The following is a 27,943-nucleotide window of genomic DNA, read 5'->3' on the forward strand; positions in this document are numbered from 1 at the left end:
ATTGACGGCGTCCGGGCCGCCGCCGCCCCGCTGCTTCCCCGCTGCCGCCGTCGCCACCGCTGCCGCCGCCGCCGGCTGTAGAGCCCGCCGCCGCCGCCCACCTCCGCCATGGACCTGTTCGGGGACCTGCCCGAGCCCGAGCGCTCGCCGCGCCCAGCTGCCGGTAAGCGGTGGCCGCCCGGCTGAGGGCAGGACCGCGGCGGCTGGAAGGCCGCGGCGCCTGAGGCGGCGGTGGGCGGGCGAGTGCGGCCTCCGGGCCCGGGAGCCCCGGAGGCCTCCGCCATTTTCGCTGCGCAGGAGGAAGGGCGCGCTCGCGGCAGCGGGCCGGGGGCAGCGCGCGGCTGCCACGCCCTTTTGTGTGCGGCCTGCACGTGCCGGGGCGGCGGCCGGGTCGCCCGGAGTCCGCGCGCAGCGAGCGGCCCTCCGGGGCGCGGCATCCAGGCCCCGCGCCCGCTGCCGCTCTGCGGCCTGCGTTCAAACCGCTTCTCCCGGGAGCGAGGTTATTCCGGGCGGGCCGCGAGCGCAGGGTTTCGGTTTGCTTTGTTTTTGCCCCAGTAATGGAAGCGAGCGCTGACTTGACGCGTCGTGGGGGTGAAGCCCGGAGGGAGCCTTCCTTGTTGGGCCCCCAGGGCCCCGGGTTCACGGTGCGCCCCCGCCCTTCCCGGTGCCCGGCCCGCGGGCTGTGGCTGAGCCCCGCGCGCCCGCGCTTGGACCCTCGGGCCCTGGTAGCGCCGCCCCGCCGTCGGGCCGTGACCCCAGGTGTAATTCGGCGAGACGTCCTGATTCGCGTGTAGGACCTCGGGCCGGAGGCTGTAGTTTGGGACTTGAGTCTGAGCCTGACTTGGTGGCAGAGAAACTGGAAGACTTTAAAAACAAATTCAGACTTACGGGCTCACCTCACCCGCACCAAATCGAAAAGTCGGGGAATAAGGTCGTTCTCAGTGTTCGGAAAACCCCAGAGGACCTCGGCTGGCCGTCCCTGCGGGTCCTGGGGACCCCTCGGCGAGAGCAGCCTTTGCTGTCGGAGCGCACGACTCCGAGTGCGGGCGCTTATGACGACCACTGGCAGAAGTTAGTGACCGGGAAGTGCCCGGGGGCTGGAGGCGGGTGTAGGTAGTCGTCCCGACGAAGCGGGGAAGGAGGTGGCGCTGGAAGCGGGTCTCCGACGGCCGTTAGACTTGAGATCTGCAGATTCTAGGCAAGGGCGGGATGGGGGGGAACCGGTCCCCGCTTTGCCTGAGAGCACCGGCGTGGGGGAGCGGCGCGGCTTGGGGCTCCGAAAGGGCTCGTGCTGCCCTCCGCAAGGCCTGGCTTCTGCCTTGGCACATGGGAAAGGCCCGGCCAGTCTTTATCGGGCCATTACTCCCTTCCCCACTGACCGTTGTGGTGGTACAGAAGCATACAAATAACTGTGTGCTCTACTTGGCTATTCGTTTTCTAGATTATTCTAGTCGTGCATAAAAACTTGAGCTTTGTGTATGCAAGTCTCTGTTGACGGAGTGTGGCTGCTGACTGCATGTGCTTGGGACGGAGTTTGGATTTGCGGATGTGCCTGTAAGGTTGTATTAAAAAAAAAAATCTCTGTAACTTTTTACCCGAAATTAATTTGGGTCTCCTCGGGGAAGACACCCTTGAGGTGATAGGAAACCTGACAACTCTTCAAGTCTTACAAGTTGGCACTTGGCAGCCCGTCGCCAAATACAGTGGGGTGGACATACCCAGCCGAGGCTGAGATGCCGGGGCCACAGCGGGGTCGCAGGGCGTTCAAACCCTGCTTCCCTGGAGAGTGGGTGTGTGAACTGCGCCCCGCCCGAGGAGAGTCCGCCGACTGTCAGGTCCTGCTTGGCTGAATGTATTTTTAAAATAGCTTTTAAACAAAGCATGCTTTCTGAATTTCTCCGCAGGAAGCTGAGGAGTACTTAAAGTGAGTGACAGAATCGGGATCCAAAGCTATCTTGACAGGCAGTTAGACTCAATGAGGTGAAGTTTAACAGGTTAAAAAAATCATTTGAACAAGAACAGAATCTGATTTCACAACCTTGTGCAAATATGCGATTTTTGAAAAATTAATTTAAGTGCCATACATTATTTTGGAAAATTGATGGTATTGATTGATAAAATTAAAAAACAGTAAATGAAGGGAACATAAGGTTGGTTTCGTAAAGTAGATGGAAAGATGAGGCACAACTGTGCCATCATGCCCCTCACACATGATGTGCGGGTGCCAGAGATTTCAGAACTAATGCAGGGAACAGTAAGAGACCTAGTCATTTTCACAATCCCTGAAAAGAATTGTTCCAGGCGTGGGATCAGACTGGTTTCAGGTCCCAACTCTGCTCTTCACTGTGTCCTCCTTAACTGTTCCTGCATCTGTGAAGTAGTAAGCGTGCTGCCTCTCGCCCTTAGTGTAGGGACTGGAGTGAGCATTCCGTGTACAGTGCTTCCTTCAGGGTGGGCACGTGGTCAGTGCTTAGCTGCAAGTACATGAGCCAGTAACTTAATAGCTGTTTAAAAGAGAAGAAAATGCACTCTTAAACAGATTCTGTGAAAACACTTAAGTGTCCAAAGGGAAGAATTACCACACTGCTCAGATCACATATTTTGTTCAGTTCTTTGATTTTTGTTATAAACATATCATCTAAAATTCCTACCTCCAAGCCTCTCTTCATGTCCTGAAGACATTTGTAGAAAGAACGCATTAAACATCAGATTTTAGCCCAAATAAGTAGTTATTCAAGTTTGTGTATGTATAGTTTACCTAAAAGAGGAAGTATGTTCATATCAGACAAATGGAACTTCTCTCATACTCATAAAAGTGCTGACTTGATGTCTTTAAGATGGGCAGTTTATTATATATGGTAATCCAAACAAGGTCGAGGTATCCTGGTTTAAAGTTGTTTCAGCCCCAACTTGGTTTTGGTTCTATAGGGTGGTTCTTTCATTTATTAGGTTGCTACACGAGTATACTTCAAATGCTGTCAGGAACTAAATAAATATTGCTTGGCAGACCATGTTCAATATATGAATTTTTTAAAAATTAGAGCTTTAAATATAAAAGACTAAGATACTAGAAAAAAACTTAGACGTAAAATTTCAGGGTTAATCAAGAAAAAACTCAAATTATAGAAAATATAAATGTATTTAACTAGTGTAAAAACAAAAATTTCTGCAGGACAAAAATCACAAAAGCAAAAGACAAACAGAAAAAACTATTGCGGTACACATTACTATAGCAGAGAAGTGTGAGGCTCATACAGATCAGTAAGAAAAAGATACCCCATGTCAGAAAAATTCTCTGGATGTATCTGACAGTTTCTAGAAGAAATGCCAGTGGCCCATCAATCCATGTTCAGCTCCCTCAACCACTGTGGAAAGATATAGCAGGTCCCTGATGTACCAGGCTGCTCGCCTAGGCTGCTCACAGTCACATCAAGAACTGGCAACATGGTGAGGATTGTAGAGAAATGGACATTCTCATAGTGTGTTGGAAGAAGGAACCACAACTTTTTGGGAGCATATTTGGCATCTGTCAAATTTAACTGCACATACTCTTTGACCAACAGTTTAGCAGATTAAGAAAGGATATATATCTAAGGTTGTTTATCGTGACGGTGTCACGTGAAAAGCCGCAATCAGCCTGCATGCCCATCAGTGAGTGGCAGCCCTTCCCAGGTAGAATAGTAAACAGCTATTGGAAAGAAAAACTAGGCCCAGATGTGCTGACCTTGAACATGCACTGATGGCTTATGTGAGCAGTGAATACAGAGTATTGAGTACAGTATGCTTCTATCTTTTAACAATTAAAATACACCTATACAAGTACATCAACATAAAGGAAAGTAGAACAAACACACTCAACTGCTGCTGTGGTGGGGGACTGCTGGGGAGGCCAGGCTGTATTTTTATACTTGTGCTGTGTTTGGAAAATGTGTGTTTTGTTTGTGGTTGAAAAGAAAATTCAGGAATAAAAGACTGGTTAGACACAATATTTTATCTTTTTATTGTTTTCTTGTATGTACTCTTATGATAAACCCAAGAGTGTTTTTCTCAGCATGGAATATGACTATCAGTAGACTCAGCTTCAGAGTGTAGATAACTGGAAAAAAATCTTAGGGGAGATTAGTTGTAATGAAAAACTGTCTTGTTTCATTACAGATTAGCTGTAATGAGAAAGTTTTTACAAAAAAAGTATTTGCCTTTAGGGTAATCCTGGGGGGGACAATTCAGAGGAACTTCTTCCAAAGTTTTGGGTCAAGGTCACACTTTGTCCAATAATTGCAATCCCAGGTAGTTTGAATTACTCTTTATCCAAAATTGTATTCTGGCCAATCAGAAGTTCCCTTTATAGCATCTGTGACCTACAGATTTTTTTTTAAGAGTCCGGATGCAACATACTCCAAGTTTGATCCTCTTGATGATGCAAAAGGTGTTCCAGAGATCTTACAGGTAAGGTCTTCCTGGAGTGGTTGTAAGGGTTAAATGAAATAGTCCACATGAGATTCCTAGAATGGTGCCAGGCCAGCATATGGACGCCATGTAGCGCCCCACCAAGAGCAGGGACTGGAAAACCAGAGTGCTTGGGCTTTGAAACCCCCACTCCTCACCGGCTCTCTCAGGTAGTTTTTTAACCTAAGTGCCTCAGATTCCTCATCTGTAAGCAACAGTAATAATAGCGCCTCCCTCATAAGACTGTTGTTAGGATTAAATGCATTAAATATGTAGAGCGCTAGGAAAGAGCCTGGCAAGCAGTAAATGTTACTTTTATTTTTATAAGCCATTCTCAGTTATGGCCAACAAAAACGTGAGATGATCTCCTTGTGTTTAATGGAAATAACAACACATACAATGCCAGAGTGAGAAAGGAAGAAGGAGGGGCTCATTCCATTCTGCCCCAGGAGCTAGGCCACTCTCTGACGTGGTGCTCAGTTTGGGGCGCTTAAGACAGCTTTGGAGCCAAGGAGGTGGCCAGGCAGTGCTAAGCTGGAATCGTGGGGAATGCTTGCAAGAACTGCAGATGTGTTACTTTGGTGAAGAGAAGACATTCCCCGTTGGACATCAGCACTGGGAAGACCTGATTTTGATGAGTTTACTTCAGAAATTAAAATCTGACCTGGCACAAGTGGAAGGGTTGGTTGCTCTTCAGGTTGGCCTACCCCCCTGCAGTGTTCCCTCTCCCAAGGTACCGGCTCTCTGACTCCGTGGACTGCAGCACGTTTGTTCCGGATCATCCCATGCCATTTGAGTCTCTTAGGACAATGGGCATTTTGATGATTAAACCCAGTGCAATTTGGGCACCCCTTGCGGTGGTCTGCTAGAATATTAGGGATTCTTGTAGAAGGATTAATAATACAGTGAGTAAGTGGTTATCCAAAATGCCTTTTAATGTCCCATGAATACTGGTTTTTGAATACTTTCTATAGAGTCTTTGTCATACTTGCGTGAAAAATTAAAGTATTTGACTTTAGGGTAACCCTGGGGGGTAAGAATATAGTTTAATGAAGTAGATGTTTACTATTTGTATTGGGGTATAAAGCAGAGGAGTTATTTTTTGTTGAATCAGGGATTTTTCAGGTATTTAAGGTTCTTCTGACCTAAAGATGCCTGAAGAAATTTCTTTCTTGGAGTTAATAAATTTTAATTCAAGTTTTTGCATTTAAAAGAGAATTGATAACCAGCTCATTTCCACGTAGAGGCACAAAGACTTATGGATGAGCCTTTTGGAGCATGCGAGTGAATTGTATTTAAATGATTCTGTTCCTGTACGTGACCTTGTGAACAAGAGGTGGGACAGTGTGTGGGATCTCCTGGGATGTGAGTGCCCACACCTTCATCTTCAGCCCTGTGTTCACCCCCACGTTCCTGTGCGAGTTCATCCATTTAATTGCTGAACTGGGAATTGGAGGGGAAAGCTGGAGAATGAGGAATGGTGGTGACATTTGATGTGGGAAGGGATAATTGAATATAAAACATTTAAGACAAATACTTTCGGTGTGTGAATGTTCAGATTTTTAGATTAAAAATTTAACTTGAAAAACAAATCCTACCATTGGCAACAGCGTGGATGGAGCTAGAGGGCATTACGCTCAGTGAAATAAGTCAGGCAGAGAAAGACAAATACCAAATGATTTCCCTCATTTGTGGATGCAAAACTGAAGGAACAAAACAGCAGCAGACTCACAGACTCCAAGAAGGCACTAGTGGGTTACCAAAGGGGAGGGGTGGGGAAGGGCAGGTGGGGAGGGAGGGAGAAGGGGATTGTGGAGTATCATGATTGGTGCACATGATGTGTGTGGGGTCACAAGGAAGACAGTGTAGCTCAGAGAAGACAAATAGGGACTCTGTGGCATTTTACTACACTGATGGACAGTGACTGCAGTGGGGTATGGAGGGGACTTGATAATAAGGGTGAATGTAATAAACAAATTTTTTCTTGTGAAACCTTCATAAGTGTATATCAATGATACCTTAATAAAAAAATAAGATAAAATAAAAGCCTAAAAAAATTAGCTTAAAAAAAAGTTTATTTTGGAGCATCTGAAATTCCTACTTTTCTCCATAGATACTTAACTGAATTGGGTGCTATGATGGGGATGCCAAGTTAACTCAGATGTGCTTTCCCGGCCTCTCACAATCTCTGCTCCTTTGCTTGAGATTCTGCTTGGTGGTTAATTCAGAATGCAGTCAAAACAGGATTTTTTAAGAGTCTTATCTCTGAAGTTCTGTCTTGAGGCACCAAATTACTGTTTCCTTCCTGTAGAATAAGTTTTTTTCTTCCCAGGACTCACTTTTAAAGAAAGATTTTTAAATGTTTTTTGCTTTCTATAGTGAAATTGTCAAGAAAAATATTTATTTTCCTCAGAATACCCAGTGGCCCTTATAATACCTGTTGGATCTCTTTCATTCTGTTTATGTTGACTGTAAATTGTTGGAAGCAAATGACCGTATTAAATAGCTGTCAGTAAAATACTTTTAAAAGTAAATATTGTCCAACAGAGAGGAGGAAATTGAATTTAGCGGCAAACTTGTCTCAACAGGTGTCCCCTTTTGAAAACCCACCCTGGCTGCTGACCGCATGCTCTCTAAGCATGTGTTCTGTGTTTTAGGGAACGAGGAAGCTCAGAGAGGACCTCTGCTCTTCGACGACCTCCCTCCCGCCAGCAGTACTGACTCAGGTACAGTCTCCAGGCTCTCCCAGGTGTGTGTCAACGCGTCATCCTGGGATTGTAGTTGTCTCAATCTTTTTCCCTTTCCCCCATTTTCAACACGCAGATGTTTTAGGTGTTGGACTGTCTTAAGTTTTGAATCCATGGCATCAGGTAAGGCAGAAAAATCCACTAGTCACTAGCCTTGAGAAGCTGCGTAAAAGTGTTGAGCAGTTTTCTCTGGTTCATTTGAGTGTTTGTCTTAGTAGCTGGAATAAGCTTTAACTCTTAAAGGCAGGTTTTTGTTTCCTTTAAAATGATAGGACTTTAAAATATAATAGGTTCGAGACGTTATTTACCGAAGTATGAGTTACCACTGGACTGACACAGGAGTTCTGAGTTTGTTTCAAATGACCTGCGTAGGTGTCCTGGTGGGATGGATTCTGAGACTTAAGCCTCCTCCAGGGTGTGTGGCTCACCAAGTGTTCTGCTGTGTTTCAGGATCGGGGGGACCTTTGCTTTTTGATGATCTCCCACCAGCCAGCAGTGGTGATTCAGGTAAGTGGTAGGGAAAAGTCCAATGTGCTGAGGGAAGAAATACATAGTACTTTACTCTTAATGTAAAATTTATTTATTTAAAGTTTCAACAGTGTTTAGGATGACATTAAATTGTGTAAGGCATAAGGTTTCTTAAAACTAAATAGGTACATCAGGTGGAAGCGAAAAGATAGGCACATGCTGCTACATCACTTTGTGGTGATTATCTTCTCCTTGGGGTTTGACCTATTGTAACTGACTTTAAGAATTAAGAGTTTAGTAATTTACTTTGACCTTTGTTGTTACTGTTTTTTAAAAACATGCGGACTGTGATTCTGGGTTTATGTTCCTGACAGACCTAAAGGTATCCAGCAAAAGTGTCTGAATATATGAAATACAGTTAAAATACTTTATATATCCCTGAACCCATACATTCGGATAAATATGTCTTCTGTCTTATGCCAGTTACTTAAGAATTTTGATAATTAGAAAGTGAAGTCTGAATGACATTGGTTTAGTGACTGGTACAGACATTTTCTTGAAGTGAAGACCTGAGTTAATTTCCAGTCAGTTCTTACATATTCTCAGGATTCTGTTTATTGATATTATTTCATTTTCTTTAAGCCTATTAACTTGGCTCTACCTGTTCTGTAAATGTTTACCTTTTCCTTTTATGTCCCAATTAAGCAAGAGGGATGAATAGAGCTCATTTCTTTAGGTTGTCATAATGGGGAATCTGTTTTTCCAACCCGGGAGAACATCACGTGGAATTCCCTGGGGGTGGGAGTGGAGTACGATGCATGTCGTGGGGCAGTAGGGGTGCAGGCTGGCTCTTTTCATAAGCACTTCTCTTCTGGTATAAAAACCTTCAAATAGAAAACTTGCTGCTTTTCCAGTAGATTTTTTTTGTATTATTAATTCATTACTATAAAATTACTGGAATTGGTCTAGAAAGTATGGATTAAATTAGTTCCTATATTTAGGAAAAGTTTCACAGTCATCTTGCATAAGAATTCTCAGGTTTTTAGGGCTGTGAACCTACACCAAAAAATTACGACATTCTCATACAGTTTAGCCTAAAACCCTCCCAATAAAGACAATACTGTTAGTTATAATGAATTTAAATGTTTGCAAATAGGGCTCTTAACAGATTTAATTAAAGAAAGGGAGGTTCGACATAGCTATGTTGTAGTTAACCGTAGTGCAAAAGACAAAAACAGATTTCAACACCACTGTTAACAAGCTTGATTTTGGGGGAGGGGGGGGTGCGGGGGGTGGATATAGAATACAGTTTGCATCCGCTTTTTGGATTTCTTGAGAAGAAATACTCTATATTTTTCTCTGTTTACAAAAATTTACTACATTCGAGGCCATAAAGTAAGTCCCAATAAGGAATCGATTTCGAATACCACATTCTCTGACTACACTGTGATTCTGTTAGAAGTCAACAACAAAGGTTTAAAATGTGTATGTTCTGCAATTTAAAAGAAAGGAGGATTTTACATACATGTTGGGAAAACTGGAACACGCCCAGTAAGTGACAGGAGTCTGCTGGAAACATCTGCAAACCATTCTCAGTGAATTTGTCTGATTAGTATGTGGGGTGGGATGTCTGTGTACATTCTGTTGACGAAATCTGTCCTTTGTAAGTAATTGACTCTTCTTGAGGGCAGGGACTTTCCCTTGCCTTTTTCCTCACTACTGAGAAGCATCTAACACGGCAGTTGAATAAATGGTTGCATGCTTATTACCTAAATGCAGAGAGTACTTCGGCCACTATTACAACAGCAGCTGTCATCCAGTAGATAATTGGTGGACAGTGTACTGTCATAAATGCTTTATATACTTTGTCCCTGTCAGTTGTAAAACAGCCCTTTGAGATGACAGTATTCTCCGTGTTATGGATGAAGAAACTGAGGCTGGAAGGTTAAGTAACTTGTAAGGGCATATGTCTTAGATGGCAGAACCGGGATTTGAAACGACTTTTCCTGTTCTGTGATGTGTGCTCACTACAAATGCTCTCAGTACTGGTTTTGAGTACACATTGAGCCCTCTACAAGTGGGAGCAGCTTCAGCAGCCCTTTTTTTGCCTTCGAGGATACATGAAGTTCTTGAAACCTGACGTTTACATCATACTAAGCCTTTTTTTGGCTCTTGTTACTTCTTTGAACTTGTTCAGGACCTGTCACTTTGAGGTTTTAGACACTTGCCTATTTATATAAAAAGAGCCTGTGATATAAAATATCGTGTATGTGCTACAGCCCAAAAATATGTGTGTTTTTACTCCTGAAGCCCTATCTTGTAACCCCTCCCATGGCTGGTCTGAGCAGGGCCTGGATCTTTCTGAGTTTGCAGTCTCCTGTGGTGAGCACCCAAGTCCTCTGCCCCACCCCTCTAGGTCTGACTTACAATTTTGTCTTTCAGGGCTGGGATGGAGCCTGGTGTGCTAGGGACTCTCTAACATTCTACAGCTGTTTCTGTCTGGCTTTTACTTATCTCCAGGTTCTCTTGACACTTCGATGTGCCAGATGGTGAAGAATGAAGAGAAAGGAGCAAAGAGAAAAGCCCCCGAAGAAGAGAAGAACGGCAGCGAAGAGCTTGTGGAAAAGAAAGTTTGTAAAGGTTTTCACACAGTTTGAAAACAAATGTATTAGATTCATATTTTAAAACAACCCAGAGCAAAAGCAAGTTCCACTCTGATTTATGGTACTAGCTGCTTATGTCTGCATTTAAGAAGCAGGTAGGGTTCCCTTTCTGCAAACGGATTACCTGCCGGTTTACTCTGGCTTCCTCTCTCTTTACTTTGATGTTTGTCTCTGACCCCACCTTTGGTCAGATAGGATGCCGACCCCCATCCCTCAAGGTTCACAAACCCAGGTAGTTCGATTTCTCCTCCAGTGAATGGTTAGCTTATTAAATGTCAGTTTCTTTCTGACTTCCTGTCTTTCACAGTCTCTTGACTGTCACTTTGAATTCTGTGATTAGCTCAGTAAGCAGCTTCCCAAGAGAGAAGCTGAGGCTGGAAAAAACGGTGGAAATTTGTAGTCAGCTTTGGAACTTGTCAAAGTTAGGGGAGAAGAAATGAAAAGTGCCAACTGAAGAGAAAGCACTGTGGCCTTCTGTGTGCTGCACCAGACCACCCTGTTGTTTGCCCCAAACCATCTCAAATGAAAGCTGTAGGGTACCCAGGGAGGCACGTGAAAGGCCCTGCCCCAGCTCTGCTATACAGACCTGTTCTTCAGCTTGGCTTTGGCCAAAGAGCATTCGGCCTACTAGCAACAGCACCTCAAAAAGTGCTCATTTTATTATTTACGTGGCCCTAGTGTTTCAGCAAACAGCTTAAGTAGCTGGCCTGGCCATTAAACATAAGTAAGTCTCTTTGCCTACAGTAGACTCGTTTATCCTTTTTTCCCTCAGTTAAAGCAACTGATCGTACCATTTGCTCAAATTCTTCACCAGCCTCAAGCTTGAAAGGACATGTTTTCAGATGCCCGGCAGGGTGTTTGGGATAAATTCTACTTACTTGTTTCTCTAAACTAGGAAATTTTCTGCCTCATTAAATGACTGATGAGACTCGATTTGCATGTAATCCTTGCCCCTAGCCTAAATCCTACTCTGCAAATGACTGCACACCCCTTGCTGCTGTGCTCTGGCTTCATGCCGCCTTAAACTAAGCGCTTCTGTAGTAACTGGCTGTAGCTCTGTCTCCTCTCCACCGTTCAGCCTCTCAGATACTGGCCCTGCCCGGCAGTGGTCTGATTTTAGTTGAAATCTTGCAGCCAGGGCAATAGATGCCTTGAGAGGTACGGCTTAAGTGTTTGCACCTTTAGGACATTGCTGAGTAAAACAGCCAGAATCCCTCTATTTGCTCTGGGACCAGGGCTTCCTGAGGACAGGGCACAGTTTTGTATTGGCTTTGTTCTTTTTTCCTTAGCCTCTTCAGTGATCTTTGGTTTGAAAGGCTATGTGGCCGAGCGGAAGGGTGAGCGGGAGGAGATGCAGGATGCCCACGTCATCCTGAATGACATCACCGAGGAATGTAGGCCCCCATCATCCCTCATGTGAGTGTCCAAGCTGCAAGTCTGGTTGGCATAAATGTTTCCATTACGACTAGAGTTGTGGACTGTGTTCAGTTTGTATTATGCATCAACAAGACTAACGTATCACTTGAGCTCCTTGGTTCAACATCAGGGGTTCTTAGCTGGGTTGAGGCTTCCCACCCCCCAATTTTTATTGTCATAATGGAGGAGTGTACTATTGGCATCTGGTGGCGGGGAGGCTCAGGGTGCTACTAAACATCTGTATGACACACAGGACAGCCCCACAGAGAGCTGTCCAGCCCAAAATATCTGTCATGCTGCAGTTGGGAAACCCTCCCAAATGGGAAATGAGTGTCTGTGTGGTGGGTCTTTGAAGGGTTCTATTCTTCAGTATCTGAAGAACTCCTAGCAGGGCGTATTCTTATTCTGTGCCCCAGAAGATAAGAGTTGGAAGCCACTAATTACAGCAGTGAGTGGTGATCAGGGGGAGCTAGCGCAGATAGGGCCCAGAAAGAAGACAAAAAAACAAACTAAAGTGGAGCCATCTGTTAGGCTTGAAGGAAAAATTGAAGGAAAAGCGGCCAGATGGTTAGGACATTGAGTTGGTCACTAACATGAATTGTATTTACATATATAATAGCGTGTGTATTATATGATACATATGCCACCTAATTCCTATAATAACAAGTATATGCTGTGTTCATTAACTGACACCAGTTAGTCATTAACTAACATACAGTGTGTTGGAAGCAGTGGCTTTTGTCCAGTTGATAGGGTCTAGTCGGGAGGAGCTGACAGCCCTGCAGAGTGCCAGTCACCTGCGGAGGTGACCGTCACACAGCTCCCTGCTGCTGCCCTGCCGCTGCTCACCAACATGTGAGGATGCCTTGGAGTTGGTTTTCACACAGGATAGGGGCTTCTGCAGAGCTCTAGGGGGGCAGATCCTTTGGGGACTGATGTAATTGGGAACATGAAACCGTACCTAGCAAATAGCATGCTGTCAGAGAACAGTTCTGAGTCACAGACCAGATTGAATTTATTGTCTCTTGGCTCATCGTGCCCCATATTGGAGAGGAATTCCAGAAAAAGTTAGCGAAAGGGCCGCTCTGCAGAGGAAACGTCATGTCTCATGGGCTCTTTTCCTCCCTTATTGAAATAGTTCATTATTTAATGCCATTTATTCCGTATGTATGAATTTTCTGGCTGAACTTGAAAGAAGGTAGGAATAAGACTGGTAAGACGGGCTCCGAGAACTGGATACTGGCTAGAATTTGTGTACAGCTTAGGAGCTACCCTTGCTCTCATAGATACGTTTGACTGTCTTGTATTTATCTTGTGTGTTAGTGTTTAAATCTGGTTTCAGTAGAAAAACTGAATGTTAGTTTCAACTTCAGTGAAAAATCAGAGTTAACATCTTTATTTTTGAAAAAGTGGTAATTTTTAACTCTAAATTTAAAAATGCCATGAAAGTTACTTAAACATTTGTCTTAGTTAATGTTATAGCCTTTTTTTTTCCATTTGTGAGACAGTGTGACTGGTGTCTTCCTCTGTCTTACTAATATTCACTCTTTGAAATAAAGTGTAGAAACTTTAGTGGAGAAGAGTAATCCTTGCTGTGAGAATCTCACTCACTCTCAATTCATTCTTCCAGTACCCGGGTTTCATATTTTGCTGTTTTCGATGGACATGGAGGAATTCGAGCCTCAAAATTTGCTGCACAGAATTTGCACCAGAACCTAATCAGGAAGTTTCCTAAAGGTGAGACTGAGATATAAATCATGTCCATCTTCGTGTTTGCTGCATGTGAGAGCTGGTGAGTTATGTCATGTGAGCTTCAGCAAGGACTCATTGGTGACTCTGAGGCAGCTGGGGCAGTGGCCAGGCAAGTGTGTCTGGTGTAGAACCACCATGTGTCCGAGTGATCACACTGCTCAGGACATGCCTTTGGGTACAAGTAAGTGTTTTGCCGTCACACTTGGGAGGCTGGTAAAACCAAATCCAAATGGCTCTCTGCCTAATAGGTGAGCAAATAAGAGATTGTTCTTGGTCATAAAACAAAAGTGACAGTGGGAGGAGGATGGCTTTCCTTCAAGAATTTGTTTTCTTGTGTTCCTTCTGTGACAGGAGATGTAATCAGTGTAGAGAAAACGGTGAAGAGATGCCTTTTGGACACTTTCAAGCACACTGATGAAGAGTTCCTTAAACAAGCTTCGAGCCAGTAAGTATAACCATGTGAAGAAGTATGAGTGGGGGGGGGGGTGGTTTCCTGAATGGTATCAGGTCTCCTGATGTGCTTTAATACTAATGGTCGCTGTCTGAAAAGTACCTAGCACCGAGTAAGCTCTTAACAACTGGTAACTAAATCTGAAACAAGGAACAAAGCAGGTTGTCAAAGAAATGGTGCACTTTATAAGACTCTTCCCATTCAACTCTGGAAATTAGTGTCAAAGTGCATGTTGGTGGTGACTATATTTCTGATGTGTTTCTCCCCAGGAAGCCTGCCTGGAAAGATGGGTCCACTGCCACGTGCGTTCTGGCCGTAGACAACATTCTTTACATTGCCAACCTTGGAGATAGTCGGGTATGTGGCTTTGCAGCTACCCGCTTAGATAATAGCATGTTTTACCCGGGGAGAACCAATGTAGCAAGCACTTGTTGAACATGATTAAAATGACAGTGGCTAGACCTGCAGTTTTTCTTCCAGTGGGTTCCCTGCAGGGGTTGGCTACAGGGATTAAGTTGTAGGTAGGGGAGTAGCAGCTACACTTGAGGCAGTTTGTTCTCTGGGGAAAGACTAGAGCCCTGTTAGCAGACCTCTTGTGCTTTAAAACTCAGATCCATTCTGTTTCCCTGTCTCCGTGGTTTTGTGTGTGTGTGTGTATACTCTAGATAGTGCTGTGGGTTGGAATTTAATTGGTATGCAAGTAGCTTAAATATTCTTCAGCTTCATTTCTCTGATCTCAGACACTAATAAATGAAAAATAGTAACTTCTGCCTTTCAAAATCATGATGATTTCAGAATAACTCAAAAGCTGAAGCTAGAAAGGTGTTAGGGGATGTGTCATTCATCCACTGACCCCAGTCCCTAAGTCCAACGGAGAAAAGCCAGTTACTTCCCACTGGTGGCCTCCTGTGTCCCGGTCACAGTTGTGGGGAATGGCTTAGGGTCAGAGGGCAGCCCTCCACAAAGCCAGCTCCTGGCCTCCGTCTCTCCCGCCAGGGCTGTGTGTGCATTCCCACGGCAGTGTCTTCAGTGAGCTGACGGGTGTTCCACCAGCCTCCGTGGTCCTTCAGTCACAGTCCTGAAGTGACCTTTCCCACTCTTAGCAGCATCTTCAGACCTAGAGGTGGCTGCCCCTAACCCTGTGGTTTTTAGGGTGATGTATGGATTAGATACATACCAGGCACTGGGGGTGTAGCAGCAGACATGACTGGTGACTGGTGACAGTCTGTCCTAGTGAGTTTACAGTCTGGTGATCTTCTAGCAGACTGTCTCTAGCACATGGGTGTTTAGACCAAATGACTTAAAAAGTAGCATGAGTACACTTAGCGCACATGTGGGTATGTGGGCGCGCGCACACACATGCCTTTGGAGTCACACTCAAATTTGAATCCTGGCCCTACTATATGACTTCAGACACGATCCTTCTCTTTTGAACTTCAGCTTCCTCTGTGAAGTGGAGGTTTACCCAGAAGTTAGCACAAGGCACGTGGTTATGGAAACAGAAACGCATGTAGTCAGCCTGCCCAACTGCCCTGTCCTGCGTCCTGTACACATGGATAGTAACGCTTAGAGGGCTTTGTTCACACTTGTTAAGCACCTCCCTTCTCAGAGATGACAAGACAGCACCTAGAGGAGGGGAGCACTCGCCCCTGGCCCCCAGCAGGGTTTGCATCTGAGTCCGGACCCAAACCCCAGGGCTTCTCTCCCTGGCTGGTGTTTCTGTGGTACCACTTTGCTGCCTGATCCTGTGTGTGTATTTGTTTCTGAGCTTGTGTTTGTCAGCAGGAGACTGAATCTGAAACTCCATTGTTAACTTTTCTCTTCTACTGAAAACTTAGAATTTCACGACTGGTGTCATCTCCACATTCCCAGGCAATCCTGTGTCGTTATAATGAGGAGAGTCAAAAGCACGCAGCCTTAAGCCTCAGCAAGGAGCATAATCCAACACAGTATGAAGAGCGGATGAGAATACAGAAGGCTGGAGGAAACGTCAGGTAATCAGGCTGCAGGGAGAGGCAGGGGAGGAGGGCCGGTCACCGTCGGAGTGGCTGCGAGACCTTCCCAGGTTACGCTGTCTTCACTGTGATGAGACCAGCCTTCTGAGGTCTAACCCAGTGAAGCATGAATGGATGTTGTAGGATTTTATGTATGTCCAAATGGGAACAAAAAATAAGTATAAGAAACATGCCTCCCTATGTGTGCAAAAGGAGGAATACTGTCTCAAATTCAAATTCATCATTTGGAGCATTTTCTCTGTGCCTAAAAACTTTATAAACACCATCATTTGTCATAACTAACTAAGCTGCAGTTTAGGCAAGTTCTCCAGAGAGAAAATCTGAAGTGACTGAGAGAGTGACTGTGGTGTGGGCTCTGTCCCTGGGCCCCGTGGGGAGCAGCTGCTCCGCACAGAGCTGCTCTCAGCCGCCCTTCAGTCTGCAGAGGCCGTGGGCCGCTCTGGTGTGTCACCGGCCGTGTCTCTGCGGGAGCTAAGGAGGGAGTGCTTCAGGAGAAGCCCACTTCAAGGACGCTGCATCATGAAATTGGCCAAAAGTGTTTTCTGGTTCGTTTTACAGTTTTGACCAGTAGGATTTTTTATTCTGTTGGAGACAAGAAAGAAGTACTACACTGGTTACTTGTTTTTCTCGTCCATTTGGGGACGTCTTTGTTTAGTGCTCCAGGCTGACTCCAGCCAGTGGCAAATGGAGGTCTCTGTAGAGCAGTCAGTTCTTAAGAGTCTGGTCAAAAGTTTCTTTATAACTTTAAAATTCTGCTTTTGGCTGTACTTGAAAAGGTAGAGAGACATCGACAGTCGTGCAGCTGAACGTGAGGTCAGCTGTGTCACCGTGCTTTGTATTTCCCAATCCCCATGTGATTAAGAGTGGCATGTAGGCGCCTGACCGACCCGTGTGGGCATAGGGTGAGCTCCTCATTTCAAAGAAGAGTGGGAGGCTCAGAGACAGCAGTGGCTTTCTGCTCCTGAGCAGCAGGTGCGGGCTGCGGTCCCAGTGCTAGGGTGGGTCCTTTTTTCTTTTCTTCCACCCCCTCCCACTTACCAAAATTTTTAAACGTAGATTTTGAATGGTAAAACAGACATTTCAATTCCTACCAGTAGACACAGTAGTTAATATTTTGCCATATTCGCTTTGTATTTGTGTGTATTAGGCCAAATAGTTGCAGACATAACACCCAAGAAAATATTAATTCCTTCAGCTCTATTAGGTAATCTAATACCCTGTCTGTATTCGTAGTTCCCCAGTTACCCCACCTCCCACTGCCCAGTGTCTTCAAAGCCAGGGGCCAGTCACTGCTCGTGATTCCCCTGGACTCAGCACTTCATTGAGCATGGTCGCTGCTGCCCTGGGCACGGATCATGGCAGTAGTCCCAGCCAGGGGTTTGAGAGTCTTCGACTTTCAGAGATTGCTGTTTTTTTCAGGGTTTCGTTTAAGTTGTTCACTTGCATTCCCTGTAAACTGGAGGTTAGGTCTAAAGGCTTCAGAGTCAGGCAGGATCAGGCCTTCCTGTGTGTCGTTTTCTGCACCATAAGTGGCTTTTCCTGAGTCCGTGACTCTTGTTACTTTGTCTTATCACCCCTGTAGTTGAGTGGGTTCAAGGTTTCCACTCTGTAACTTTGCTGAGCAAACAAGGAAAATGGTAGCTTCTGTGATGAATATGTGTTTTTCTTCATCAGACTTAGGAGTTGTTCCATGGTTTCTGTACTGAGTCGTGCTGGACCAGAAGTTACTGGGATAACTTCGGGACCTGCCATTGCAGAGGTGGTTGCTGTGCTCGGTCTCGTTGAAACAAAGCCAGGTTTATGGCCCAGGCAGGGAGTCTCCCCCAGGCACCCCATCAGTGGATCACTGTACCTGTGGGCTTCTCATGGTACTTGTGCTTTGAGCTGCTGCCTAAATGTGCTCTTACAATGGAGAAACCCTGCCTCACCCCTCTTCAGTTTTGAGCTGTTCCTGTGCACTTCAGGTCCCGCTTGCTGTTTGATTTAATGTACTCAAGACTGCTTAGCTTTTCATAGATGCTAGCATAAGTCTTTATTGGTATCTACTCAGCTGTGACCACTGGGAGGGTGACTTTGTAGACACAGTGAAGGGCCAGAGGTCAGGCTGAACTCCCAACTCCAAGGCAGTGGCTCACACCCAGGCAGGGAGTCCCCTGCTGCATGCATGTGTCCGCCAGCATATCAGAACTGCTTGTTCCATCATCTGAGGGCCCTGCAGTGATGCTGACCCTCCACACACACGTGCCTGAGAGACCTCACCTGACAGTGTGCTTAGGGTGAGCTTCAGGGTCTGCCAGGCACACTCACCTTTTGCATGTGGCTTCTCTAATTTTACAATTCAGTGTCTCAGTTACCCAGTGACTAATCCCAATAAGAATTGTCCTTGGGGACATTGAGCAGGGGATAATTTCCCCAACAGAACTCTCTGCTATACCACCAGAGTCCCCTTCAAAGGTCATCTCCTATCTCTGCATCCCTCACTTAAAAATAGAACAGTTCACAGTATCATGCTGTGCCATGACTACCATTCGCATTTAAGTCAGATCACCCCCATACCCCATGTAAAGAAAGCACGCTGCCGAATCTGGGAGTAATCATTTTCAGGAGTTTTTTTTTTTTTGATTGCTGGGGCGGGAAGTAAAAATTTCAAATGTCAAAAATTTCTCACATTGCATTTTCAAAGAGAACAGACTTCACCAATGTTGAGTGGTTGACACTTTGAAAGTTCCAAGCAAATGTTCATTTTCAACTGAAATTCTCTTCCGTCTGCCTAGTGAGTCCATGTGAAGCGCATCACCCTCATGCTGTGTCAGGCTCCCTCAGTGTGGATTCTCATCTAAACACCTGGGAAATATGCCCCACTGAACAGCACGCCAAGTGGGAATCATTTCATGATGCTGTAGGTTCCATTCCAGTGTATCCTCAAGGCGTTGCTGGAGGGCGCAAACTCTTGGTTTCTGAAAGGAACATATTTAGGGAGAGTGGGGAAGGGAGCATATGCTCAGTCTAATCTGGGTCCTTATCTTGCAAAATCTTTGAATTCCTTTCTCTCTTTTATATTATGCAATTTCCAGTATCTCAACCTCATCTACCCACCACTTATTCTGGGTTTCTATCAGTTATTGTGACACACAATTAGAACCACTGCCAACTATTAAAGCTATCACAGTAAATCTAGTACCTTCACTAAGACAGTTCAGAAGTACAACTTCAGCCTGATGTAAAAGTATGCTTTTTAGAAGAGCACTCCTTTTTTTTTTCTTGCTAACCCTTGTAATTGCACTTTTTTTTTACATTTTTTTTTATTAAGGTATGATTGATATACACTCTTATGAAGGTTTCACATGAAAAACAATGTGGTCACTACCTTCACCCATATTATCAAGTCCCCACCCACACCCCAATGCAGTCACTGTCCCATCAGTGCAGCAAGTTGCCAGAGATCCACTGTGTCCCTTCTCTGTGATACACTGTTCTCCCCGTGATCCCCCACACCGTGTGTACTAAACATAATACCCCTCAGTCCCTCCCTCCCCACCTGCCCTCCCACATTCCTCCCCTTTGGTAACCACTAGTTCATTCTTGGAATCTCTGAGTCTGCTGCCATTTTGTTCCTTCAGTTTTGCTTCATTGTCATACTCCACAAATGAGGGAAATCATTTGGCACTTGTCTTTCTCCACCTGGCTTATTTCACTGAGCATGATGCCTCCAGCTCCATCCATGTTGTTGCAAATGGTAGGATTTGTTTCTGTCTTATGGCTGAATAGTATTCCATTGTGTATATGTACCATCTCTTCTTTATCCATTCATCTACTGATGGACACCTAGGTTGCTTCCATATCTTGGCTATTGTAAAAAGTGCTGCGATGAACATAGGGGTGCATATGTCTTTTTGAATCTGAGAAGTTGTATTCTTTGGGTAAATTCCAAGGAGTGGGATTCTGGGATCAAATGATATTTCTATTTTGAGCATTTTGAGGAACCTCCATATTGCTTTCCACAATGGTTGAACTAGCTCACATTCCCACCCCCAGTGTAGGAGGGTTCCCCTTTCTCCACATCCTCGCCAACATTTGTTGTTCTTAGTCTTTTCGATGCCGGCCATCCTTACTGGTGTGGGGTGATATCTCATTGGGGGTTTAATGTGCATTTCCCTGATGATTAGTGATGTGGAGCATCTTCTCATGTGTCTGTTGGCCATCTGAGTTTCCTCTTTGGAGAACCGTCTCTTCATGTCCTCTGCCCATTTGTTAATTGGGTTATTTGCTTTTTGGGTGCTGAGGTGTCTAAGTTCTTTATATATTTTGGATGTTAACCCCTTGTCGGATATGTCATTTACAAGTATATTCTCCCACACTGTAGGATGCCTTTTTGCTTTTGTTTCCCTTTCTCGAGGAGATGGGTTCAGGAAGAAGTTGCTCATGCTTCTATTCAGGAGATGTTTGCCTGTGTTGTCTTCTAAGAGTTTTATGGTTTCATGACTTACATTCAAGTCTTTAATCCATTTTGAGTTTACTTTTGTGCATGGGGTTAAACAATAATCCAGTTTCATTCTCTTGCATGTAGCTCTCCAGTTTTGCCAACACCAGCTGTTGAAGAGGCTGTCATTTCACCATTGTATGTCCATGGCTCCTTTATATATTAATTGACCATATATGGTTGGGTTTATATCAGGGCTCTCTAGTCTGTTCCATTGGTCTATGGGTCTGTTCTTGTGCCAGTACCAAATTGTCTTGATTACTGTGGCTTTGTAGTAGAGCTTAAAGTTGGGGAGTGTAATTCCCCCTGCTTTATTCTTCCTTCTCAGGATTGCTTTGGCTATTCGAGGGCTTTTGTGGTTCCATATGAATTTTAGGATGATTTTCTCTAGTTCATTGAAGAATGCTGTTGATATTTTGATAGGAATTGCATTGAATCTATAGATTGTTTCAGGCAGGATGGCCATTTTGACAATATTAATTCTTCCTATCCATGAGCATGGGATGTGTTTCCATTTATTAGTATCTTCTTTAATTTCTCTCATGAGTGTCTTGTAGTTTTCAGAGTATAGGTCTTTCACTTCCTTGGTTATTTATTCCTAGGTATTTTATTCTTTTTGATGCAATTGTGAATGGAATTGTTTCCCTGATTTCTCTCTCTGCTAGTTCATTGTTAGTGTATAGGAATGCCACAGATTTCTGTGTATTAATTTTGTATCCTGCGACTTTGCTTAATTCAGATAGTAGATCTAGTAGTTTTGGAGTGGATTCTTTAGGGTTTTTTATGAACAATATCATGTCATCTGCAAACAGGGACAGTTTTAACTTCTTCCTTGCCAATCTGGATGCCTTTTATTTCTTTGTGTTGTCTGATTGCCGTGGCTAGGACCTCCAGTACTATGTTGAATAGAAGTGGGGGGGTGGGCATCCCTGTCTTGTTCCCAATCTTAAAGAAAAAGCTTTCAGCTTCTCGCTGTTAAGTATAATTTGGCTGTGGGTTTGTCATATATGGCCTTTATTACATTGAGGTACTTGCCCTCTATACCCATTTTGTTGAGAGTTTTTATCATGAATGGATGTTGAATTTTGTCAAATGCTTTTTCAGCATCTATGGAGATGATGATGTGGTTTTTGTCCTTTTTGTTGAAGTGGTGGATGATGTTGATGGATTTTTGAATGTTGTACCATCCTTGCATTCCTGGCATAAATCCCACTTGATCATGATGGATGATCTTTTTGATGTAGTTTTGAATTCGGTTTGCTAATATTTTGTTGAGTATTTTTGCATCTATATTCATCAGGGATATTGGTCTGTAATTTTCTTTTTTTGTGGTGTCTTTGCCTGGTTTTGGTATTAGAGTGATGCTGGCTCATTAGAATGAGTTTGGAAGTATTCCCTCTTCTATTTTTTGGAAAACTTTAAGGAGAATGGGTATTAGGTCTTCACTAAATGTTTGATAAAATTCAGCAGTGAAGCCATCTGGTCCCGGGGTTTTGTTCTTAGGTAGGTTTTTGATTACCAGTTCAATTTCGTTGCTGGTAATTGGTCTGTTCAGATTTTCTGTTTCTTCCTTGGTCAGGCTTGGAAGGTTGTATTTTTCTAGAAAGTTGTCCATTTCTTCTAGGTTATTCAGTTTGTTAGCATATAATTTTTCATAGTATTCTCCAATAATTCTTTGTATTTCTGTGGTGTCCGTAGTGATTTTTCCTTTCTCATTTCTGATTCTGTTTATGTGTGTACACTCTCTTTATTTCTTGATAAGTCTGGCTAGGGGTTTATCTATTTTGTTTATTTTCTCGAAGAACCAGCTCTTGCTTTCATTGATTCTTTCTATTGTTTTATTCTTCTCAATTTTATTTATTTCTGCTCTAATCTTTATTATGTCCACTTTCTACTGACTTTGGGCCTCATTTGTTGTTCTTTTTCTAGTTTCATTAATTGTGAGTTTAGACTGCTCATATGGGATTGTTCTTCTTTCTTGAGGTAGGCCTGTATTGCAGTATACTTTCCTCTTAGCACAGCCTTCGCTATGTCCCACAGATTTTGGGGTGTTGAATTATTGTTGTCATTTGTCTCCATATATTGCATGATCTCTGTTTTTCTTTGGTCATTGATCCATTGGTTATTTAGGAGCATTTTGTGAAGCCTCCATGTGTTTGTGGGATTTTTCATTTTCTCTGCGTAATTTATTTTTAGTTTCATAGCTTTGTGATCTGAGAAACTGGTTGGTAGAATTTAATATTTTTGAATATACTGAGGCTCTTTTTGTGGCCTAGTATGTGATCTATTCTTGAAAATGTTCCGTGTGCACTTGAGAAGAATGTGTATCCTGCTGCTTTTGGGTGTAGAGTTCTGAAGATGTCTGTTAGGTCCATCTGTTCTATTGTGTTGTTCAATGCCTCTGTATCCTTACTTTCAGGAAGAGTCTGTCTGGTTGATCTGTCCTTCACAGTGAGTGGAGTGTTGAAGTCTCCTAGAATGAATGCATTGATTTCTATTTCCCCTTTTAATTATGTTAGTATTTGTTTCACATATGTGGGTGCTCCTGTATTGGGAGCATAGATATTTATAATGGTTATATCTTGTTGGATTGACCCCTTTATCATTTATGTAATGTCCTTTGTCTCTTGTGACTTTGTGTTCTGAAGTCTATTTTGTCTGATACAAGTACTGCAACTCCTGCTTTTTTCTCTCTGTTAGTTTCATGAAATATCCTTTTCCTTCCCTTCAGTTTTAGTCTTTGTATGTCTTTGGATTTAAAGTGAGGCTCTTGCAGGCAGCATATAGATGGGTCTTGTTTTTTTATCCATTCAGTGACTCTATGTCTTTTGATAGATGCATTCAGTCCATTTACAGTTAGGGTGATTATCGGTAGGTATGTACTTATTGCCATTGCAGGCTTTAGATTCGTGGTTACCAAAGGTTCAAGGTTAATTTCCTTACTAAGAGTCTAATTTAACTCACTTAAGATGCTGTTACAAACACAATCTAAAGGTTCTTTTCTTTTTCTCTTCCTTTTTCTTCCTCCTCCATTCTTTATATATTAGGTATCATATTCTGTATTCTTTGTTTATCCCTTCATTGACTTTGGGATAGTTAATTTAATTTTGCATTTGCTTAGTAATTAGCTGTTCTACTTTCTTTACTGTGGTTTTGTTTCCTCTGGTGACAGCTATTAAACCTTAGGAACACTTCCATCTATAGTAATCCCTCCAAAATAGACTGTAGAGATGGTTTGTGGGAGGTAAATTCTCTCAGCTTTTGCTTAGCTGGAAATTGTTTAATCCCTCCTTCAAATTTAAATGATAATCTTGCCGGATAAAGTAATCTTGGTTCCAGGCCCTTCTGCTCCATGGCATTAAATACATCATGCCACTCCCTTCTGCCCTGTAAGGTTTCTGCTGAGAAGTCTGATGTTAGCCTGATGGGCTTTCCTTTGTATGTGATCTTATTTCTGCCTCTGGCTGCTTTTAACAGTCTGTCCTTATCCTTGATCTTTCCCATTTTAATTACTATGTGTCTTGGTGTTGTCCTCCTTGGGTCCCTTGTGTTGGGAGATCTGTGGATCTCCATGGCCTGAGGGACTATCTCCTTCCCCAGATTGGGGAAGTTTTCAGCAACTACCTCCTCAAAGACACTTTCTTTCCCTTTCTCTCTCTCTTCTTCTTCTGGTATCCCTGTAGTGCGAATATTGTTCCATTTGGATCGGTCACACAGTTCTCTCAATATTCTTTCATTTTTAGAGATCCTTTTTTCTCTCTGTGCGTCAGCTTCTTTGTATTCCTCTTCTCTAGTTTCTGTTTAATTTATCGTCTCCTCCACCGTATCCAACCTGCTTTTAATACCCTCCATCGTGCTCTTCAGCGATTGGATCTCTGACCTGAATTAATTCCTGAGTTCTTGGATGTCTTTCCGTACCTCCATTAGGATGTTGATGATTTTTATTTTGAACTCCCTTTCAGGAAGAGTCACGAGGTCCCTATCATTTAAATCTTTCTCGGGAGTTGTATTAGTAATTTTACTCTGGACGAGGTTCCTTTGGCCTTTCATGTTTGTATATGGCGCCCTCTAGTGTCCAGAAGCTCTATTCTGGAGCTGCTGAGCCCCTGAAGCAATGTTGGGGGTCACAGGGGAGCAGTACTGGTGCCTGGGGGGTAGGAAAGAGCTGTTCCCCGCCTCCTGGCTGCTGTGCCTGTCTCCACTGCCTGAGCCAGTGGGCCGGGCACACAGGTATAAGCTTTTGCCCCAGAGCAGCCGGATATGGGTCCCTGCTTTCCACAAGCAGCCGGAATCCCAGTCTCCCCAGGAACTCTGCCTGTCTTAGCTTTCCAACCCCATAATCATTAGAATATGATGAAAGCAGCATGAAATGTCGGTTGTGCTCCCAGCACACATCTCCGGAGCTGGGTATTCAACAGTCCCAAGCCTTCCACTCCCTCCCTGCTCCGTTTCTCTCCCTCCCACCGGTGAGCTGGGGTGGGCAAGGGGCTCGGGTCCCGCCTGGCCACAGCTCTGGTAGTCACCCCGTTCGCTGAGGTCTGCTCTTCTCTCCAGGTGTGCGCAGTCTGATGCCGTCCTCTTCCTGTTGCTCTCTCAGGATTAGTTACACCAAGTACATTTTCTAATTGTATCCAGTTTTAGGAGGAAGCCTCTGTCTCTCCTCTCACGCCGCCATCTTTAATCTCAGGAGTTTTCTAAATCTGATTGGATCAAAGTATAAAATACTGTGTGTTCCCGCTATTCTTCTCCCTGTTTGCGTGTTCGAATCACCTGAGAAGCTTCACAACACAAAGACAAAGCCAGGCCCCCACCCAGTCCGGTCTCTGGGCCATGGGCAAAATCGGCGGGTTTGGGCAGGTGCTGCTCCCATCAGCTTGTAGCTGGGCTGAGGTGCCAGGAATGTTAATAACCTAGAGCCATGAAGGCTCAGCACAAATGTGTGTAGACGTGGCTAAGAGATGTCAGTACTGGTTAATATGAATTCTACAGGTTGTATCTTCCACTCCTCATTTTTCTGCTTTTAAGATCAGATTGGAAGTGCTGTGGACCCATGATCTGTCAGGGTCTTAAAATGTTTTTCCTCTCACTTTAGGGACGGACGTGTTCTGGGTGTGCTGGAGGTGTCCCGCTCTATCGGGGACGGGCAGTACAAGCGTTGTGGGGTCACATCTGTGCCAGATATCAGACGCTGCCAGCTAACCCCCAATGACAGGTGAATTGACCCGCCAGAGGGACAGGCACGCGTACATGTGGCTTGTCTTCTCTTTACAACTTTTTCCAGTTCGTAATGAATGTTGGGTGGGGACAGCCATGGTTTCGGCATTGTGCTGGGCCCTGGCAGTACCAAGATGAGTGAGATACAGTTCTGCTCTGCTGGGGTCCACAGTCTGCTAGGGGAGCACACATGTATGGGTGCTCTGGAAGGCTTTGTCCGTATAAGGGCAATGTCTCTGTTGGAGAAAGGAGAGGGGTTTCTGGCAGGAGGACTCCATGCAGGCATTAAGGGAGGACAGCGGAAGAACACAGCCCAGCAGATGCCAGTGGGGGAGTGGTGGGAAGGTGATGGCGGTGCGTCTCAGGGTCAGACTGCGGCTGACCCTGAGTGCTGTGCTGAGCGGTTTGAATTATAGCTTATAATTGGTGGAGAATCATGGGAGGTGGGTAGAGAGGCCCCCTGTCTAGTTGTGCATCACCCAAAGGTGCCTGGGGAGAAGGTAACCTGACAAACATGCTGTGCTGGCTCCTGCTGCTCTGGGTTGTGGTTGTGGTTTGTGACCAGCTACCTGGGGTCTGTCACCTCACTGGAAGGGGAAAACCAAGACCTGGGTGTTAGAATGAGAAAGGGAAGGCAATTACACCTTAAAGCTATGGGGACACGTTCTCGACTCCTAGAGAATGAGAACTGTTACTTCTCATCCCTTGTGAGGAGAGGGACCTCCCTGGGAAGTGAGAGGGGTGGGGTTTTGATGAGAAGATGGTTGTGTTTTCATCTGGAGGTGGGTGCTGGACACTCAGCCTTCACGTGGGTGGTGAGTACCCAAGGCCATTCCATTTAGGCGGAGACTGTCATCTTACTTCTTTGGGAAGTGGCTCAAGGTATGACATGTGGTGGCAGAAATTCAGCATATATTTATCATACCACAGGGTGATTTTCCTTGTCTGTCTCAGGATGTGCAGCACTCAGCAGTTGGGTTAACCGTAGTTCCCATGTCGTAGGTTCATTTTGTTGGCCTGCGATGGCCTCTTCAAAGTCTTCACCCCGGAGGAAGCTGTGAACTTCATCTTGTCCTGCCTTGAGGTGAGGAGTCTTACAAGCCAGTCGCCCCAGCTGCACTGGCGTTTCAGAGAAGTCTGGACACCCGTCCTTCCTATGTCCGTCCCCTGTGCATTTTGCCAGTGAGCCCAGGGACTGACCTGTCAGTTGGAGAGCAGGGAGCAGTTCTCGTGGCAGTGGTGTCTCGGGGAGTGATGGGGTGCTGGTTCCCCTGCTCACCATGCTGTTCCCTGTCCGGTAGGATGAGAAGATTCAGAGCCGAGAGGGGAAGCCCGCCACTGACGCCCGCTACGAAGCAGCCTGCAACAGGCTGGCCAGCAAGGCGGTGCAGCGGGGCTCTGCAGACAATGTCACCGTGATGGTGGTGCAGATCGGACACTGAGGATGTGGCTGGGAGGGCATGGCGCTGACGTCAGAGGTTCATTGTATGTGTGCACATGTTGTGTGTTTCGTGTACTCCTGTGGGACTCACATGCTTGTAAATAAAGTTTTTTTTTTCTAATCTTTTGAGTTCTCTTACTGCATTTTGAGCAACTCTTGACCTTTTGGAGATTGTGTTTGCTTTTTAATATGCTCTGAGTCTTCCCTCATTTAAACCATTCTAGGCATCTTGGGCTGTTGACTTGTCATAATAACCCACAAGCTGCGGCCAAGTGGCAGTCTGTCATTCACGGGCACTGCACCTGGGCTGCTCCATCCCCGTGCTGACCCTGGCTGGGGAAGTGGCACTTCACAGTGAGGAGGTTAGGTGATGACTGGCCCAGAGGGCAGACTCAGGGCTTTCCTGTTCTCCATATGAAAGTCTTGGTGTTCACACCTTGTAAACACCCTGTATGATCCCAGGCTTATAGGCCAGGCTGTTACTTGGGAGCATAACCTGCCCCCAACAGGCCCTCTGAACATAGCACTGAGTCCCACTTATTTCTGATGCCATTAATGGGTACAGTCCAGCTGCAGGCCCCACATCTGGATCCCGGTCCCCCCGCCCCCCCGCCGTTCAGCAGTCAAGCTGCTGCTGAGTCCGGCCTCTAAAGCCTGCTCCCTGTCTTAGAAATGTGTGTTCAGGGGGCTCTCTGCTGGCGGATGTTGATCTTTGCAACACCTCAAAGGATGACCCTTCTGTGAAAGACATTAAAAATCCCATGGCGAGCCTACACAGAACAAGCTTTAAAATACTTTTCAAGTGTTTGTTCGTATGTTAAAAAAACAGGTGGTCATTATTGCTGTAGTT

The 27,943-nt window shown here is 44.9% G+C and overlaps 1 protein-coding gene across 5 annotated transcripts; it reads left to right on the plus strand.

Moving 5' to 3' along the window:
* ILKAP (ILK associated serine/threonine phosphatase) lies at positions 1–27,214 on the plus strand. 5 transcript variants are annotated; one of them, XM_037009629.2, is made up of 12 exons: positions 5–163; positions 7,104–7,172; positions 7,644–7,700; positions 10,182–10,301; positions 11,614–11,740; positions 13,371–13,477; positions 13,844–13,937; positions 14,213–14,300; positions 15,816–15,937; positions 25,531–25,650; positions 26,655–26,736; positions 26,954–27,214. In XM_037009629.2, the coding sequence occupies exons 1-12, from the start codon at positions 109–111 to the stop codon at positions 27,092–27,094; spliced, it is 1,182 nt and encodes a 393-aa protein (XP_036865524.1). In that variant the 5' UTR covers positions 5–108; the 3' UTR covers positions 27,095–27,214. The 5 variants fall into 5 exon arrangements, with proteins under 5 accessions (XP_073073989.1, XP_036865524.1, XP_036865525.1 ...); XM_037009630.2 differs by lacking the exon at positions 5–163 and adding an exon at positions 554–1,071; XM_073217888.1 differs by lacking the exon at positions 26,954–27,214 and having other exon boundaries at positions 1–163; positions 26,607–26,737.
* The last annotated feature ends 729 nt before the right edge of the window (positions 27,215–27,943 follow it).

Source organism: Manis javanica, chromosome 12 (assembly GCF_040802235.1).
Source record: "Manis javanica isolate MJ-LG chromosome 12, MJ_LKY, whole genome shotgun sequence".
In the NCBI taxonomy this organism is placed as follows: domain Eukaryota; kingdom Metazoa; phylum Chordata; class Mammalia; order Pholidota; family Manidae; genus Manis; species Manis javanica.

Bases quoted from the DNA above. Each gene is read 5' to 3' on its own strand.
- ILKAP (XM_037009629.2), top strand. From the start codon at position 109: ATGGACCTGTTCGGGGACCTGCCCGAGCCCGAGCGCTCGCCGCGCCCA. The intron at 13,938-14,212 runs GTAAGTATAACC...GTTTCTCCCCAG, and splicing joins CTTAAACAAGCTTCGAGCCA to GAAGCCTGCCTGGAAAGATG. The intron at 26,737-26,953 runs GTGAGGAGTCTT...CCTGTCCGGTAG, and splicing joins TCATCTTGTCCTGCCTTGAG to GATGAGAAGATTCAGAGCCG.